The sequence below is a fragment of the Malaclemys terrapin genome, chromosome 2 (assembly GCF_027887155.1).
Source record: "Malaclemys terrapin pileata isolate rMalTer1 chromosome 2, rMalTer1.hap1, whole genome shotgun sequence".
NCBI classification, from domain to species: Eukaryota; Metazoa; Chordata; order Testudines; family Emydidae; genus Malaclemys; species Malaclemys terrapin.
In genome coordinates this window covers 213,936,243-213,955,314 of record NC_071506.1, presented here as the reverse complement: position 1 = coordinate 213,955,314, position 19,072 = coordinate 213,936,243, and the positions used below count along the sequence as shown (strand labels likewise).

The 19,072-nt window shown below is 37.7% G+C and overlaps 1 protein-coding gene across 6 annotated transcripts in view; it reads left to right on the top strand.

Annotated features, from left to right (window-relative positions):
- Positions 1–17,405, top strand: part of RBMS3 (RNA binding motif single stranded interacting protein 3) — a 908,048-nt gene extending 890,643 nt beyond the window's left edge. For all 6 annotated transcript variants that reach the window (XM_054019902.1, XM_054019901.1, XM_054019900.1 and 3 more), the window contains 3 exons: positions 6,197–6,277; positions 8,656–8,783; positions 13,211–17,405. In XM_054019902.1, coding sequence (XP_053875877.1) covers positions 6,197–6,277; positions 8,656–8,783; positions 13,211–13,217 — 216 coding nt within the window. In that variant the 3' untranslated portion in view covers positions 13,218–17,405. The remainder of the gene's footprint in view (positions 1–6,196; positions 6,278–8,655; positions 8,784–13,210) is intronic.
- Positions 17,406–19,072: the final 1,667 nt, after the last annotated feature.

Here is a 19,072-nt window from a genome sequence, read left to right as displayed (position 1 = left end):
CGCTACCCTATGGTAATTTTATGTCACAAAATCATATTGTATTTAAGACCACTATAACTGTGGAGAAAAATATTGAAATACAGCTATAGCAAAAATCATCATTTTTGTTTCTCACATCTTTTTAATAGGGAATTATAAAATTATCACTAAAACTCATAGAGAAATTACAGAGGCAACAGCTCTGTAGGGCTTTTAGAGTTGAGCCCCAAAATCAGAAAGTCTCTATGTTATGTCAGAAGTTATGGTTGCTAGGAGCTGTATTCCATTGAACTACAACTCCATCTTGCCAGAATTATAGACTGGAAGAACACAATGAGGCAATACTTTAATCCATCAGGGAACTGGGAACTCACAAATGAGAAGGTAGAATCCAGGGGCAGAATGTCCCAAAGAGAAGGGATTTTATTCTATAAGACTCAGGGAATCTGTAGTTTTTCCACCATGCCAAGGAGGGAATTCTAAGGAAGGAAGGCAATTTTCCCCAGAGGGAGACATTTATGGTTAAAATGTATCCTGCAACAGTGTGACTTTCATCAGTTTCTCCAGCGATACAAATATTTTCACGTAGCTCTATTGCTGATGCAGTGTCTAGACTTCTTGGATCGTAAGCAAGAGCTGGCATTAATTCAGTGGATCCTAAAATGCTAACTATTATCAATGTACTCCAGCACACACAAGATGTGGATTTCATCACGGCACAGATAATCACTAAGAGTGAAACTGTGGGACCCTTGCTCACATGAGTGTCACTGGTTAACATTTATTCACACAAGTGGTCCCATTTAAGTGTACTTCAGTAGGACTGTTCTCATGTAAGTGCTCACCAAAATGAGAATAGGTTCCTCCATTTGTTTCTGAGTTCAACTGAAAAGTATCTGAGTATTGTGGTGAGCATGTAAATTGTTATAATGAGAGAAAAGATCTTCACAGGATTCATTGTATTTTTTCGATCCTTAAATAATTGTAAAACAGACCCACAGCTATGAAAGAACCAAGGTAGGTTTTCACACTTCTTTTTCTATCTAAAGGCCACATGAATAAGTACTACCTCATACTTATGTTAGGTATTACTTATTCATGTGAGTAGTCCCATTGACCATAGTAGGACTACTCAGATGAACGAATACTACTCAGTATGAATAAAAGTTTCAGAGTTTATATCTAGCATATAATTAAACATAGATATTAATTGATATTTTCCAAATTCCTCTGATGTTGTGATGTCTAAACCAGGGAAATATGATCACTATTGTTATGCCACCCATTCCTATTCAGCTTTCATGATGTAGCATATGTGTCTAAGACTTATTGTGGCCAAGAGCATTAACTCTTCATGTCCAACAAGCTTCTTCTATTTGCAATATATTATCTTAAAATAAGAAACAACTAGACCTACAAACATTCTGAACAAATCAATAGATAACAGTTTTAAAGGTCGTAAAACTATGTGGTGTAAAAGGTATATATTTCTTTACATTTTGTTAGACTTATGTGACTTTTTGTCCTCTATACTTTGTGTCCTAAGATAGACAGAAACAAAAACCCTAGAAGAGAGTATGAGGTGAATCAATAAAAGCTAAATTGGTGTCCATAATAAGCAAGACTTGAAATTAAGCAGTCAGACATCCTGAGATGTGCATTGCACTAGAATATTGCACACTGTGAGTGCAAACCAAAGGTGCTTTAGGTACAGTATGTGAAAACAATAGCAGTTTAAAGGGAAATCAGAAGCATCAGCACTGCCAATGCTGTTTCTTTTTCTTGGTGGAAATTGTCAGTCTTTAAAGTGTAGTTATAGTCAGAAAAATGATTGTGCCAAACAGACACTATTTTACTGTTCCCAGTGCCTTAGAGTTGCTATTCATTTTGCTGTCAAAAAGCCAATACAGTGCTGGGACAGTGAGTGATTGCCATTCTGCTGAATATGCACAAGTCAGAATAGACTAACTACATTCCAATTGCAGAATCTCCATTCCTAATGATGGCACGTGAGAAAAAAGGAGCACCGTTTGATTTCCACATCCTATTTGGCAGCAATGAAACTTCATTTTCCTTTTAGTTAAGTCGTCTGTTTACTTGTAAGCTGAGCAAATGTGTGTGTGTATCTCACACACTCACATCCCACTCCCTGCAGTAAAGTATGTGAGGTGGCTTTAAATAAAGGAAATCTCTGTGTGGATCTCCTAGCAGAGATTTCCCCCACATCAAAGCATAATTTGGGAATAGGAATCCAGTGCATCTTTGCAGATAACATGTTGGAGGTGCCTTCCAGACAACTGTGAGATTGGGCATACTCTGTGATTTTTGTCAAAGTACACAGATAGGACTGGTAAGAACAATGTCTAGATCTGACAACTCAATACTCATACGACATTTAAGCATTTGAACAATCTGTTGCATTCAGCCAAGAACTAATTAAGCAATACTGTGCATAATTTCCTGGGATCCATGGGAAACCAGCTACATTGAGTCCCTGTGACTCTGGTATAGCTCTGGCCTCTAGAAACCCAATGGAACTGGACCACCATGGTGCCCCTGAGCCATGGCTACCTCCAGGAACACTCTTAATGCAGAATCCCTACCATACATGAATTTAAGCAGAGAAGATAATACAACTTCCATTTTCCTTCAGAATTTCTGTGAGGCTGGAGGGAAGGAAGTTTTGTACTCCACCTCTCCCCACTCTCCAAGGTAGCTAGCACTAGTCTGAGCCCACCTGTTACCCCACTACACTCTGTAAGGTTTAGGGGAAGAAGCGGATGATGTGTCAGAGAGAGCTTAGGCCCCATCCCAATACAGGAAGAGATCAGTCCATCCCCTAGTATGGAAATTACTGAGACAAAGTCAACATGAAACCTCCTCAGTGCCATTTTACAGTCACTTTCAGATATTATCCAACTGTAAAGCACAGAAGACAAGAAATTAAAGTGGTTGGGATTATCTAGTTTAGAAAGGAGAGAAATCAGGGTGGCCTTCATTGAGGTAACCCCAAGGATGGTGGGCATAGAAAAAATTGATCAGTTTCTCTTTTTGACCTTTCCCTGTATACTATTAGAAAAACAGTCACTCAGTCCTTACTTTCATCTCCAGTCTGGAAAACTAGTATGGACCCTAACACCTGCACAGAGTGCTGTGGAAAGCAGTTGGACTGCCTGTGGCATTAAGGGGTCCACATGGGATCCTTGATGAGAGAAAGTATGGTCCTGTGTTTCTGGTACTAACCGGGGTCTCGGGAGACTTTATTTCTGTTCTCTGGCACAAACTTAGTGTATGTCTGTTCCCCATCTGTAAAATGGGGTTAATGACACTTCCCCACCTCACAGGGGTATTGTGAGGACATACACATTAAAGATTATGAGGTGCTCAGATACTCTGGTAATGGGTGCCATGTAAGTAACTAAGAGATAGCTGATGGTTCTGGTGAATGTGTGTGGTGAGGGGCTAATAGATGAGCAGCAATCTAAGAGTCAGAGTACACGGAGCAGCAGTGTGCACTATGGGGCTGTGATTTCTAAAGTGCACTAAGATATTGCAATTATTTGGTCCATGTAGACCTTGCTGGTGCGCATTAAATGGCCCCTACTGTGCTTTAGTGTAGTACCATTTAAAACAGTACTATGTTAAAGCACATTAGGGAACCATTAGCATGAACCAGCAGGATCTTCATGGGCCAATTAAAGAGCAACATGTTAGTGCACTTTAGAAACTGCACCACCGGAGAGCACATTACCTCCACGGTGTAGACACGCCCTAAGATACATATTGGTGCATCTGTTTGCAGGATTGGCACTTAACACTTACGGGGCCAAATTTTCTGCCAGTATAGTTCCATTTCTGTCAGAGGAGTTAAACCATCAGTGAATTTTGCTTTTATCCATTGAATTCAAAGCACTTAGAAAAGAAAAGTGGGTTTTACAGAAGGAGAAAATGATACATGGAGAGACAAAGGAGCTTACCTAAGATCACTCAATGAGTCAGTGGCAGAACTGGGAATAGTCTCCTGATTCTCTTGTATTCCCAAGGGCAGTACATTTAGAACTAGTAAAAGTAAATATTTCATGCATGCCTCCTATATGTCCTGTGGAACTCACCGCTGAAGGATATTGAAACAAATAAAGTGGCCTGATTTTAAAAGTGGTTTAATAATTTTGTGAGGTCTCATAAGACTTTATTTAGTTATATGTGTATTTGTGTGCAAACTAAGATGACGATAGAGATAATCACATCTAGTGATTCAGAGCACATATGCTGATTTTCCACTGGGTTCCAGGAAGAACTTAAAAGAAAACAACATTGCCTAGAACGGCTTTTTTTCTCTTCTTTATATAGATGTTTTTAATTTAAAAATAATTTGCTTCAGAGAAACAAACTTCAATGAGAATTTAAAACAGGCTTTGTGGAACTATGAGAGTGAGCACTTCAAGTAAAAGCTCACAATTAATTTGGAAGAATACTGTCTAGCATATAGGATGGCAGCAGATGACAGCAGCATTACAAAGCAGACTGAATGAAATAGAAGCTGAACAGACTCTCACTCTTATAATATTCTCATCCATGACTAATGTTCCTGGCCAGAGAATAGCCCTACTATATGCTGCAGTACAGCCGGGGTATTTGGCTTAAATGTCATTGGTTGATTGACATTGACCAAGAAAACACTGAACTCCTCAATCTGTAACAATTATCTTTTTGAAGAGAAACAAAAAAATATCATCAGGAAGTTGTGGCAGGAGGCAGACATAATATGGATGGGTGACACTCCTGTCTCTTTGGCCATATTCAAGCAAGATGCAGTAAATTTCAACAACATCATTATAATTACTTACAAATACATAATGTGGTGCCACTAATGTGAGCCTAAATCCTGCACTCCTTACTCACTGTTTTTATATAGGCAAAACTTCCACTGAAGTCAGTGGGACTTTTACCTAAGCAAGGACTGTGGAATTTTGCCCTCAATATTCTTGTCTATGCCATTTCTGCACCCCAAACATTTCTTGGGCAGTACATCTGCTACATGCCTCTGTGCATTCTCATAATGCAGTTTTGCTGTGGACATTTCAAACAGCACAGTTAATTTAAAGGTGTGCTGAGAAAGCGTTTGAAACGTGTATTTCACAATAATCAGTGGAAAAAATCCTGCAAGCACCTCCTAACTCAGCCAGAAAACTCAAGCGATATTTAACTCATTTTAAAATTAATCAAATACATCCTGGGTAGGTTCAGATCTCCAGTGCATCCTTGAAGACAACATGTTGGAGATGCCCTCCAGCCAATTGTGAGATTGGGCATACTCTGTGATTTTTGTCAAAGTACACAGATAGGACTGGTAAGAACAATGTCTAGATCTGACAACTCAATACTCATATGACATTTAAGCATTTGAACAGTCTGTTGCATTCAGCCAAGAACTGCTTAAGCAATATTGTGCATAAAGAGAATAATGCTGTAAGAATAGTGAAATTAGCATCCACTCATAATTAAGGACTGGTTTCCTGTAGTGCTTGGGAGAGAGAATATCTTAGAAGAAGCTAGTATTATATGTTGACGGAATAATAATTTGGCAAAGTTTCGTGATATTTAAAAAGGCTTCCCAGATATTAAAAAGAATTCATATGTAGAAGGAAATTCAGTTAGTGCCCCTAAGTACAAAAAGCAGAAATTCTCAGATATCTGTTCTTTCCTGATCTTCATATCTCCATAGACGTGATTGTTCCCATGTTCAGGGTTAGAGTAATGTGGAAGAAGTACGCTAATTTCAGCCCTAAGTTTGTTATTTTTGTAAGTATCATTTAAAAATGTGGATTCCAAGAGCTTCCTTAGACTTTTCTACATAATCACTGCGTGCGTGATGTTATTGTGTCTCCCTGGTATTTTCTTCATATGTAGATATAGAACTCTCTCCAGTTATAAAGCATATGACAAAATAATAAAATCTAAACCTATCAGCACTGTATACTATGATCTCTTGGTGTTGCTTTCAATCATATGTGCCATCACTAAGCAGGTCAGGATGTATGATTTTAATGGCTAATTCCTACCATTAAGTAAAATTATTAGCAAAAAATAATGGTGTGGTGTACAATGCATACAAAATAAATACATTCTGTACTGTAACTAAATCTATATAACCAAATCTATTTAATGCATTGTGGTTTTCTATTTCTAATATAAATGTGCCTTTGACTTATTCTAGTATATGACTGCTGCTGCACCTATGCAAGGGACCTACATTCCCCAGTACACTCCTGTGCCTGCAACAGCTGTCCCCATTGAAGTAAGTTTACCTCCATTCATGCAAGTTGGGTGAAGGGTTGACAAATCACAAACCTATTCGTCATTGAACCTGTTGTATATCAAGAAGGGTCAAATGTTGCTTTACCAAACCAGACCTTATGCTGCTCTTAGATTTGGGATTGCACTTCAATTTTCCTTTCTTTTCTTCTTCTTCTTTTTTTTTTTTTTTTTTTTTTTTTTTTTTGAAGATCTGCAAGTGCTCTTGTTTTTGCATTTGTTTTGCTGTGCGTAGGAAATGGAATAAACCATTCTTGATGTTTCATGTATTTGGGAGGGAGATGGGAAAATGCAGGAAAACAAAACCAACCAGCAAACCACAAACCCAAAGAGATTCCAGAAGAGACGATGGCAAGAGGGTTTGATTCAGTCCTTAGTGAGTGTAGGTGACTGCTGAAAACATGCAGCAACCAGAAAAAGTGATTGAGCAATGGAAACCTTCCTCTTGTACATACAGACGTGGAGGATGCTGCACTGACTGAGTGCTTTTTCATCCTTGAGGAAGGATTCGCTCTCTCCCTCCTTGGGGCTGAGTCATGCTGATGACATTCTAATGAGTAAGTATTTACTCAACCCTGTAGAGCACAAGCTGCCTGGAGCACTTCAGCCCAACCTCCACTGCTGTGCATCTTCATAAGGGCATCTGACACAACGAGAGGGAGGCTTGGGAAATAAAGATGCTGTTACTCTTAAATTTGTATTCTTCTCTCCATTTTTAACCTCTTCTCCCCTACTTTGTGATAATATGAGGGGAACTATTGTCTCAATACTTTAGTCTTCAGCTGTCTCTCCTCTGGAGTTGAGGCTATTACTGCTCCATGGGTTGGCCAGTTGAGGATGCTCTTCGAGCTGTTGTTTTGGAACTTCTCCGCCCGCAGTCAAGTGGATCCACTATAGTTTTCCCAGTCTCCATGGCTGCAAATTCTCTGAATCCCAAATGATCTACCACCTGGTAGGAAAGGCCCCTACTGGCGTTGTTGTTGGGTTTTCTTTTTTTTTTTTTTTTGGTCGTATTCAGCTGGTCTTATTTAAATCTTCATCGCATCAGTTTTACCCTAAATCAGATTTTAAATATATCATAATGACTACTTTGAATATCCTTCATTAATTATTAAAGGAACTAAGTAGAAGACCTACTGTAACATTTGCTATAATCTGGCAATTATTGTTTTAGTATATTACCATAGCACCAAGTCATGGGTGAGCGCTGCATTGTGCTAGGCGCTGTACAAACAGAACAAAAAGATGTTCCCTGCCCCAAAGAGTTTACAGTTTAAATCTAAGGCAAGAGACAACAGATGGATGCAGATAGACAGGTGATTACAAGGAAACAATGAGCCAGTATTGGTCAGCATGGCAGGCAGTGGACTCTAAGTACCTTTGAAAAAGAATTTGTCACAGAGATTTAAAATGCACCACCCAATGTTTATATAGGACTCAGATAACAGCAAAATTGAGTGCTTTGTGCTCCCTTTTCGGGCTCTACAGAGTGCAATTTACTACTACATTTTATTCCCAGAAGTGCACTGCTGGTATCATTGGTGTGGTTGATGCAGACAAGCACAGAAGTAAACAGAATATGGCTAATTTCAATAGAAATGTAAAAAATTAAAAAATGCCAAAATAGGAGAAACAAAATTATCAATGAAATAATTGTAATTGCAGGTTTTCAAGGCAAATGCATATAATGTCGAATGCATACATACATATATGCCTCAAAGCCTCATTGGTGCAACGTCCTATTAGGTAAAATCTTTTGTTTGTCTTAAATTTATTTTAAAAGAGAAAACACTCTGAATAAAAACACTACATCAATGCAAATACACTAGTGTTCAAAGCATGCTACAGTGTCTGCACCATGTGTGTTACAGCACAATATATTGCAAAATCCGGTGGGACTTGGTTCTGCTCTCACACCAGTGTAAATCAGAAATCAATGTTAGACCAAGGTAAAGTCAGTGTAAGTGAGGTAAAAAAAAAAACAGATCAACCATGCATATGTAATAAAAATAACACATACAGGGTGAAATCTTGGTTCCACTGAAGTCAATGGAAACATTGTGACTTCAGCAGGACCGGGATTTCCCCCATAATGTGTAGATATTTTTCACCACTGCATGTTAGAGCACAGTGCTCCAGGTACTCTGTGAATTGAGGCTGTTTCTCATTGCCAGGCCAGATCACCTTGTAAATTGATAGCATTTGTGTCCTGTCAGCATGTGGTTTCTGCTATCCCAGACACTCTCAACAATGCAAACCAATGGTACCGATACACAGAAATAAAGAAGAGGTGAGATGGTGCTGAACACCTTCATGTGATTAATATCAGTAAGACTTTTGTGTCCCTATTTGCTTCCATAGGGTGTCGTTGCTGATACTTCTCCGCAGACAGTAGCATCTTCATCACAGGAAGCCAGTGGTCAACAGCAACAGATGACAGTGGAAACATCCAGTGAACATGCGCCTGCATATTCTTACCAACAGTCTAAGTAAGTAAGACTGTGGTTAGTCACTGTTAGGGCCATATATGATATTGTGTTTGGAATTCAGAGATCTACGTTCTGCTCTCAGTTGTGATAGTATAAATTCAGAGTAGCTCTATTGAGTTCAGTGGAGTTGCTCTGGTTTTACACCAGACATTGGCTCAGCAATCAGCACACTGGGGAAAATCCCAAACAGGTATTAAGAGGCTACAACGTTTAGTCAAATTCTGCAGTGATGTCAATGGAGCAGTAAGTTCCACATCTGGTGGTTAGTTTTCAGGATGTGAATGTAACTGACAAAGTAGTGTAAATGGCATTCAGCAGGTGTGCAAAACTAGTATCACTTGCACGTTGAGAGAGAAGAAGAGGCTGCTGCAGAAAAGGCAACCTCAAGAAAAGGTAGGGGGGCTGTTTTATCTTACCCCTGACCTCTGCTCACTGCATTTGCTCCCATAGAATAATACCATAAGTTCAAAGTTCAACCTTATTTTCAACGCACTTAATGGTTGAGCCAAGTTCTCCCCATGTTCTAGAAACAAAACAGCCCTCACCTCTTCTGCTCCAGTGCCACAGTGGAATTGTTACTCAGAAGGGAGAGGTCATTTGTGCAGAAGACAGAGCATAAATTATTATGAACCACACCAAACCCCTGTCCCAAGTGCAAAGTACTCTCTTTTGCCTTGGCCTTCCAATGAAGGTACATAGCACATCACACAAAAAAACATTCGCACACAGCTTTCGACCAGGACAATGAAATGAAGAGGGATCCTCATGTGACGTATGCTGGACCCTGTTTAATGCGTCATGGGAAGGTACTCAGATACCATGGTGATAGGCACAGTAAAATATACGAAACAGAATAGAAATCTATCTTTCTGGTTGGTTGCTTCACCTGCCTTTTTGACCCCTCAGCATTAAGTTGCACTTGTTTTTCACACCAACTGAATGCCAAACTGGTGCAAGGTACACCCACCATTTGGCCAACGTACATGTACCCAATGGGTAGCTTACATCATCAGTATTGTTTATTGCTGCAGAATTTGGCCCAGTATGTATTTTACAGATGGAGCCAATCACACACCTCTTCTCTATATGTCTGATGTACTCAGAGGCACAGTATGTTTGTGTACCTGTTCTTCTATCATTTTCTTTAATACCTATAAAAATAAATAATGGCAGCCTACTTAGAGAATATAATGGGTCAAGAGAAAAATATACATGACGACTCCATGCTGGTTGCCTGGTCTGATCATTGTGTTCTGAAGGGATTTTGAACTAACCATTCTCATTTTCTAATTCCCTTTCCCTTAAGCCTAAAAGCAAAAAAGACTTAAGTTCAGAAGCCCCCAACATGTAGCTGGGGGCAGTTTCTGATGGACTTGTGCCTATATTGCAAAGATGGTAGCTCTTTTTTGAAATGACTGCTGGATTTTTCCACTGTAAAATTCCGATCTTCTCTGAGAATATCCCTCATCTCACATACTCAGCTATTGCATGACTGCTATAACAGATGTTGTTCCCATGTCATTGGTATTTATATTTAGGGGAATTTCTTTTTCAATCACGTAGGTAGGTACACTATAGGCTATCTGGATGTTCCTTTTTGTTTTGTTTTTCTGTTTTTTTGCTGAAACATGCCAGCTGTTTCTGTGTCCGCAAATTGTGGTTACAAATGCCAAGACTTGGGAGGTGATGGATACAGAAAGAGCGTATGCAATTTCTAGTTAAAAAAAAAGTTAAAATATTTTTCAAAAGCACCGCTTATAAAAGATCATATTGAATAAATATATTTTTTTCAATTTAAAAGCACATTTAACAATAATAAAAACGATGCCCAGTATAAGACAATAATTTCCATTCTGGCAGAGAGGAAGTAATTAACCTGATTAGATGCTGATTCTAATCATTTACATCCAAGGGAACATGCAGAACTTATAAAAGAATTTTCTAGAAGCTAATGAGAGGGATATTATAATCACTTCTTTAATTATATTTATCTTTCTGTGAACTAACCGGAAAATAACAACCAACAAATGGATAAGAATGTCTTGAAATTGAACTGGGTGTGATAAAGATTTTGTATTGGCCTTGTAGGTAAGTGTAAACTAGACAACTGGTGAAAAAAAAATTCTTTCTTGGCCAGGAAAGATATTCTTTCATTTACCCTGTTAGACTGGTTTTTAATAGTGATTTCATCTTAGTGCATTCAGATTTAAGGCTGATACACTAGTCAAATATCCCCCAGCATAAATCCAGTAATGTGAGTAAATTATACCATGGGTGAATTTGGCTCTCTATCCTTCGGCTCTGAGCAGAATACTCCACTTCATTAGGAAGGTACCTCAGTCATTTTAGACCAAAGGAATCTCTGTCCCTTGCAAATCTTCGTATACATTAACATATACAAATGTGAAATCTTGAAAGTGAAGTTTAGAGCGAACTCTTTTGTCTCAGGAACTCCAACCTCTTGCCTCTGGGCAAAGGTCTGTTTGCTGGACACGAGCTCTCAGGCTTTAAGTAGGAGAGAAAGATTTTTGGGTTTTCTGGGAAGATAAATCCAGTACAAGATTAAAGAATGCATGATGCTTCTACCTGGGAGAAACAGTCTTTTTTGAGTACAGATTTTAGGTCCCACAAGAAAGTTTCCAGGGAAACGCGCAATAACTCGCTTACACTAATGACAGCAATGCCGATAGTCCAGATAACACCCTCAGATAGGCAGTAAAATCACAGAAGGTGTGCAGTGCAACCTGAATGGCTGTATATAGGGGAAGAAAAACCTGAACAGCTGAAAAGGGGAATTAAAACTGAACACAAGAAATTCTAGAAGAAAAAGGATGGCCAAACAACCACAATGCAAACAGGCATACAAAGACAAACATAACACTCCTGTGCAATGGGTTCCCCCTCACACCAGGGCTAACTCCAAACACAAATTATGAGTTAGCTGAGAATGCTGAAGACTCAGTGGCAAAAACTTTGGGCCTAAGTGCATAAATGTTGGTCAGCTTGTAAAATGTGGAGTTCATTGGCACAGGTAAGGAACTCCTCTGGTGGGGTAGGAGATAGGACATACAAATCAGTGATTTGGGTGGCTACCTCTCAGGAACCACTAAGTCTTTTGGTTAAGGGTGATGTTTGTGGAGCCTTCTCTGAAGCATAGTAGGAGATTTCTCAGATCCACTCACAGTTTCCATCCTCCTGACAAGGAGCAAGGACCCTACTAAGAGTTGTTGCCTCCAGTTGACCCCTAAGTATACAGGTACAGAATGCTAACAAATATCTGAATAGGTCAATGCTTCGGAAAATCCGTAAGGAAACAGACAAATCTTACTATCACTATCTGAAAATGTCTGTTCTTTGGAAAATACTGACTGTAATTATTTCATATAATGACATAGTCCCAGAAAGGGAGCTATATGGGAAAGCACTCTGATTCATTACAGTTCTTTTCTTTTAAAAAATATATACTGAGTTAAAACAACCAAAAAAAAAAGCAATCCTAACTGAATATTTTAAAATTGGGCAAAAGGAAAACTATTGGCTTTTCCTATGTCGAGTTTCCACCTGGAGAGGAGTTTTACAGAAGAGCTGTAAACCCCTAAACATGGAGGCTTACAAGAGCAGCAATAACCATCCTTTAACTATAGCATTATAGATGACACAGTAATAGACAACATTTGTCAACAGTGGCTCCACCTCCACAGAAATATTATACTATGGTGGCAAGATTACGTTTTTGTGATGCTGCTTCCATTTTAGGTATACCTCCCTTCAGAAACATTCCTGAGTTGTTTTGCTTTAGTGATGCAGTAATATTGGTCATCTAGACCATGTCCTCTGTGTTAAATTGGAAAGACTGTACATGTACTTTCTACAGTTTCTATATACTTTTATTTATTATCAGCATGAATGTTTCTACTGAATTGGCCATAACTGGCTCATTAGGCAAACTGTTCCACTGTCCAGTTATTCTTACAATCAGAAAATGTTTTCTTATTTGCAAGTTTAATTTATCCTTTTATTTTAAGTTTAGCCTTCATTTTAATACTAGTGTCCAAAATAAATAGTGCCACTTAATAATACAAAAAGAGTTCTCTCTCGTACATTATTACCTGTGAAGTATTTACATAACATTAAAGCTTTAAAGTTATGTAAATACATATAGTCTCATTTCGATGTGCTGGACTATGCATAAACCATAGCATTAATAAGAGTAAAAATCCTTCTGCACTGAGTAGGAATGCCCCTAAAGTAGGATTTCTCTGCTTTGGCCTCACTATTTTCAGCTTAGTGGCTGTATCATATTTAAACAGCTGCAAAGTTAGTTTTGCTTGGATACCTTTTAAAGGGAATTGGGTGGAAAAAAGGATAGGAGCCTATTTCAAAGTTGTTTTGACTTAATGACCACTTTAATACAATTGTTTTCACAGACAATAAACAGGACTGAAGAATGTCGGTCTGAAATCTTTGCCTTGAATGGAGAAACTTCATTGAACAAGAAGTTGGCTTCCAGTTTGCACAGGCGTCAAATGAATGCTTTTTTTTTTTTAATTTTCTACTTTCCCAACGAAAACACAACAGTGTTTTTATGTGCTGTGCAAATGGTTCCGTCATGTAGTCTGACAGTTTTATTTTTGCTATATTTTTTTTAATTAAAGAAAAGACCCAGAGGAAAAACACTGGGTTGACATTTCATCAGGACGAACATTTGAATTCAGAATTTACCTGTAGGTGTAACTAGATTTTTTTTTTTAAACATCAAAACTGAGGATGTCAAGAGGGAGCAAGTTGACAAGAAAACTAATTGTCTTCCTCAAAAATTAAGCTACTTTTTTTTCTCTAAATTTTTTCCTTCTTGTTGTAAATCTAGTGTGTTTTTGTTTTTTGGGGGTTTTTTTTAGAAATGTTTAGGTAAGGTTTATCTTGAATCTTAATTGCCTTAATTTTAAGGACGTCAGAGGCTCTCAAGGCAAGCTGTCAATGTCTTATTAGAAAAACCGAAAAAGAATTGAAACTTGCTCACACTGGTTTCAGCTGGTGCAGAAGTTTAACAGACTGAGATTTTGGGGTGAACAACAAAAAACTGTACAGTTTAAAAGAAAATGCTTTTCTTCTTTTGGAGAAAACTTGTTGATAAAGGAACTGTGGCAACTGTAAGGATTGGAAAAATGCTGGAACTTTTATGAACTTTGTCTTAAGTGTTGACAGAAAAAAATTCTAGAAGGCTAAAGCATTTTACAGTAAAGTTATTGAATTGAGAAAAAAATAACTGCATTATAAAGAATGCAGGGTTTTTTTCTTGCAGAATGCAGATTTTTTTTAATTTACAAAGCGTGATCGCTAGCAAAAGCATTAGTGCTTTTTATCTGCAGTCTTTTTTATGAGCTTTAAGAAGTTTTTAGTCTGCTTTGCTTGTCACATTGCAAAAACCTAGCTTAAGAGCATTTAAAAAAACTTAAGTAGATAGGAGCTTATGGTCAAAAAAAAGTGCAAAAAAGCAATAGATAGAAGAAATTGTTGACAATTTCTGTAGTCTTTCCTAGTTGTGATCAAATGCAGCCTATGGATGGCCTATTTTATACCAAAGATGAAGTGACACCCTAACGCAGTCCAGGAGATAGAGGTTTTTCTTTTTTTAATCTTTATTTGACCTACATGGCCGGACCAGTTCTTACTTTCTTGTTTGTTTAAACTATCTTCCACTGGTTTTTTACTTACTGCATATGTTTATAATGATAATTTCAGAGCAGTTGGTACTAGAAGCTTGTACCTCTTGTGTTTTGCATCATTTCAGAGTATGAGGAAATCTGGGTTACCGACTATCCAGATGGGCTTTAATTTTTACAAGTTTTCTGTTACATTGCCTGGTCTTTTGTATTTCTACGGAAACTACAGTCTTCCTTCTGAATTCCAACATCCTACAGGTTCATTTCCTCACCTCAGTCTTTGTCATCTTGCAACATGTATAGTCACCTTGAATCTGTATTTGTTTTTCAGTGATGCATTTGAGTCACCTATTAGATGCCAGAAAAAGCAAATTTAATCTCTGTTCTCATTTTAGCTCTCCCATACAAGCAGAAAGTTAAAAATTACTCACGTTAGCATGCTCATGCAGGCAGGAAGTTAAAAATTACTTTTCTCACCTATGACTTCTGTTGTCTTAATACATTGGCTGACAATCACTAATTGATATGATTAGTCAAAAGACAATGGTAAAGAAATTGAGTCAGTTGAAATCTATTTTAAGAATGACAACTATTGCACAGAGAAATCCTGATTAAAATCCTTGCTTTTTCCAAACAAACAAGGGGAGAACTAAGTCAGAACAAGATGCATGGTTTTTTTTCTTAAGGCAGAAAGATCAAAGAAAAGCAGGATATATATATCCTAAATCAAACAACTGAAAACTTTCGTCCATCAAAGAAAAAGGGGACGCTTCACCACATTCACTGTGGTACATTAGAAACAGGGTATCCATTAAAACAAAATTAAAGCATATTTATATTGGATCAACCTGATTTAGCCACCCTAACTAAACAATATCTGAGGTTTAACTGATTTTTTTAAATCATGTATTTTTTTAGAATTACTAAATCAATACCTTATTTTGTAAAGTCGTGGGGTGTGGGAAGGGGTGGGTTACCCAAGCAAATGGCTGCTAAATATGCAACATGTGAAAGAGAGCGATGGGATCTTGTCTGGTTAATTGCCAGAGCTACAGAGCCTGATTTTCAGAAGGGCTAAAGTACTCCCAGCTCCTGTTGACTCCACCTGGAGTTGTGGTTAATTCAGGACGTTTTAAAATCAGGCTCACACTAACGTGTGGGGGGAAAGAAAGTAGTGTTTCCATCTTACAGAAAGACCTCTAGCTTTTTCCTTTCTGTTCCACGTGCTTCCTCATTGCTGTTTTCTTTTTGTGAATGACAGTTGAGTTTTGTCCTTGGAAAAGGTATGGGAAAAATCAAGCTAGCCTTATTTTCTTCCTTTTTGCACTCTGTGTGTGAACTCTTTGTATAAATAGAGATCCCCAGGCACCATTGAGTTGAATATGAAATAAATACATGTTGTTCTGTTTCTGTACAAATTCTAATGTGACACACAAAAAGGTCTCATTTACTATCAACAATGAGGCTACAAGGTAGCTACCATGTGGCTGATGAATATGCTGAGGTACCTTCCTGTTTCTATTCAGAACTCTGCTGCTTTATTTATACATTCAGAAACATTTTTTATTATTATTTTGAGCAAATAAAGTAAAACAATCTCAATGTTTTTTTATTAAGCTGGTCAGGCAAAGAGGTATCAGGATGCCTGTCACTTTAAACTGTTATAAATACATTCCGTGTTAGAATTGTTTAACTTTTTGCCATGCTACAAGGTTTAATATTGTTTAAAAACCAAAAAAGGGGAAGAAGAAGAAAGACAAAGGGTCCTATAAATCCAATTAATCATCTTATTTTATTGATCCCAGTATTGATTAATTGGTAGCTCATGAGTTGTAAACAGTTATATATCAGCAGGTAAGAAATAGCATATTCAAAATACAGAAAATGCTTAGATGGGAATCCTTATTTGTAAGAATCAAAGATGAAGTAAAAGAATACAGATGAAATCTACTGAATGCAGCACACCTATCTGCCCTCTAGGTATCATCATAACAGAGATACCTAATTGCTTCAAAAAATGAAGCTGATTTTCTTTATGTTCTAGCTGACAAGGTTCTTAGTGGCTTTTTTTTTTTTCTTAAGTGCTGAATTTGTACATTCAGTATCTATGTCATGCCAATTTAGCCTTAAATATCAGGAGAGTTCCTGAAAGGTTGCAGAAACTACTCCAGAAGTCTAAGGCAATGGTGCCTAACCCAAGTGTCTGGAAATAAAATCAAATCCATAAGCTGAGCTGCATATGTACTTTCCATCACATCCGAACTCTTGTAAATAGTCAAATTTAGACTTTTTTTTTTCCTTTTCAAATAAATGTAAATGAGAGGTGTCAGAAATATGCTGGGAAATTTGGAATATGTAGTTGTCACTGACGATTGAAAGATAATTGGTATGATGGAACTAAATACAGTATAATATATTGTATTTGGAGCTGCTAGTGACATATCCAGGGCTTAATTCAGGGCACTGAAAAGTCTTATTGTCCCAAGTGAACTAAAATGCTTAGGGAGCCCTCTTCCTATCTGGCTCTATTGCTGATTTTGTTAGCACTGGTCACCTGTGACAGTCAGGCCTAGAATTTTGGTTGCCCTCGTCTTCCCTTCCGCTGAAATGAACTCTTGAAATGTCCCTAGCGGATGAATACTAGTATGGTTCTGTTTGCCAAGGTGTTTAGACTGTCTTTACATGATAGTTGAGACATCCAATGTAATGCAGAACTAGACTTATTTTAGAGCAATTTCATCATGTTGTATTATCTTCTGCTGTGGCTGCATGCACAACTGTGGAAGATGACAGATGGTGATCAGGAAAGTGAGGGATTCTGCAATGGGATTAAGCATTAAAATGGATTTTTACATGAGTAAAAATCAAATGAAGGGTATTATTTATGTGTGTGTGTGTACCAAAATTCAGCAAATTTGAGGAAGCCTGCATTGTAATAAAGTTTATTTTTAATATGTCATAGTATTTTGATCTATATTATGTTGTCTATGGTACTGAAGGATGAGATTAATACTTAATGTGTAACAAGCTGCCTTGGTTCATAATTTTAAGTTTGACGGTGCTTATCAGTCAGCCTCTTCATTTTAATGCTGAGGTTGACATGAGTGAAACAGGTTTAAGGAGACTCACTGAACTGTACCTATGGTAAGAGTCATGCTAAAGAGTGATAATGGGCTTAAAGTAATGAATCAATCCACTTTTAGTGATGAGACCAAATGTGGTAGTAGAAGATAGTTATGTTTGACCCCCCACACAGTTAAGATTTCTTTTCAGAACTTTATTTAACATGAAATTGGTCTTGATGCAAAAGAAGTGCCCCAGGGCAAAGGATTTTAGAGATCTTCTAGGAAGCCCATCTGAACTGAGGAAATACTAACGGTGTGATGGAAATTCAAAAGAAAACAGAAACACGCTGACTATTCCCATCTTTTCTGTTTGATGGCATTTCTTTTCTCTCCAGTAGTGGTGATTCCTTTCATTTCTGATACATGCAAACACACAATCATGCACAAACATTAACAGAAGAAGGGTTGAATCAGCAGCAGACTTTTTATATTCCTCAACAAAGTGGATTTCTGGAATCCTCAAGCAGCAAACCTGGAGTGTGAGTCAGTGAGGGAGGGAGTTATTTTTCTCTCAGAAGAAGCACCCGCCTTCCACTTCGGTCATATCATCCAAATAGACTGGAATGCTGTACGCACCTGTGAGACTCTTCGTCATGCCTCAGAGAATGCAGAAGAGACCATTAATCTCCCCGTTATGAATGTCTTCTTTGTTAAACAGAAAAAGATGAGAAAAGCTGTACAAAAAAAAGTTGCTTTTACTTCCAATGATGAGAAAAACTCTTGTGTTTAAATCAGTTGTTCTTGTTCTTATTCCATGCCCATGATATTTGAGTTCCTTTCATTTTAATAGCAATTTGTAAGAAAATGCAAAATGTTAGCTATTGACAGGTCCACAAACCCATTTTTCCTTGTAGGGCCAAATCCTGTGATGTGTTCAGCACCTCCTAAGAGCTGGGCCCCTTGTTTAAAAAAATCTGCTTAGCATTAATTATATTTTCTGAATGTTGATTTCTGTCTCTCGGGTGACATGTTTATGTCTGGTGGATTTTACAGTCACATATTTTGAAAAACTCCAAAAATGAAGCTTAGAGAAGAGAACATGATATTCAGTGTAACTAAGTATTACTAAAGATGCTGCCCAGGAAATAAGGAAATCCACCTCTCTCTTTCCCCTCCTTTTTAAGGAAAAACCTGTAAAACCAGGAAGCATCCAGAATTCATACAGAAACGTTTAATTTTTTCCCCCATTTAAAAATCAATAAATAAAAGCTTCCATTTAAGAAAAATCAAAGCGGCTTTAAGGATAGACGAATTCCTATCATGAAAACATGTTTCACATAAGTGAAACAGAGGTTCTTTAAAACAGACCTTGCTGTATCCATATTGTAGACCAAAGGACCTCTCTGAGCCATTAAATTCTGAATCTTATTTATAAGGGCATCATAGTGCTGATATCTCAGACTGTCACTGAACGAGCTGTACTGTTTTGATTTTCTTTCTTTTTAATTTTTATTTTCCATTTGTACCACAATCCTAATAGCTGCCATTTTCCCACTCGTGG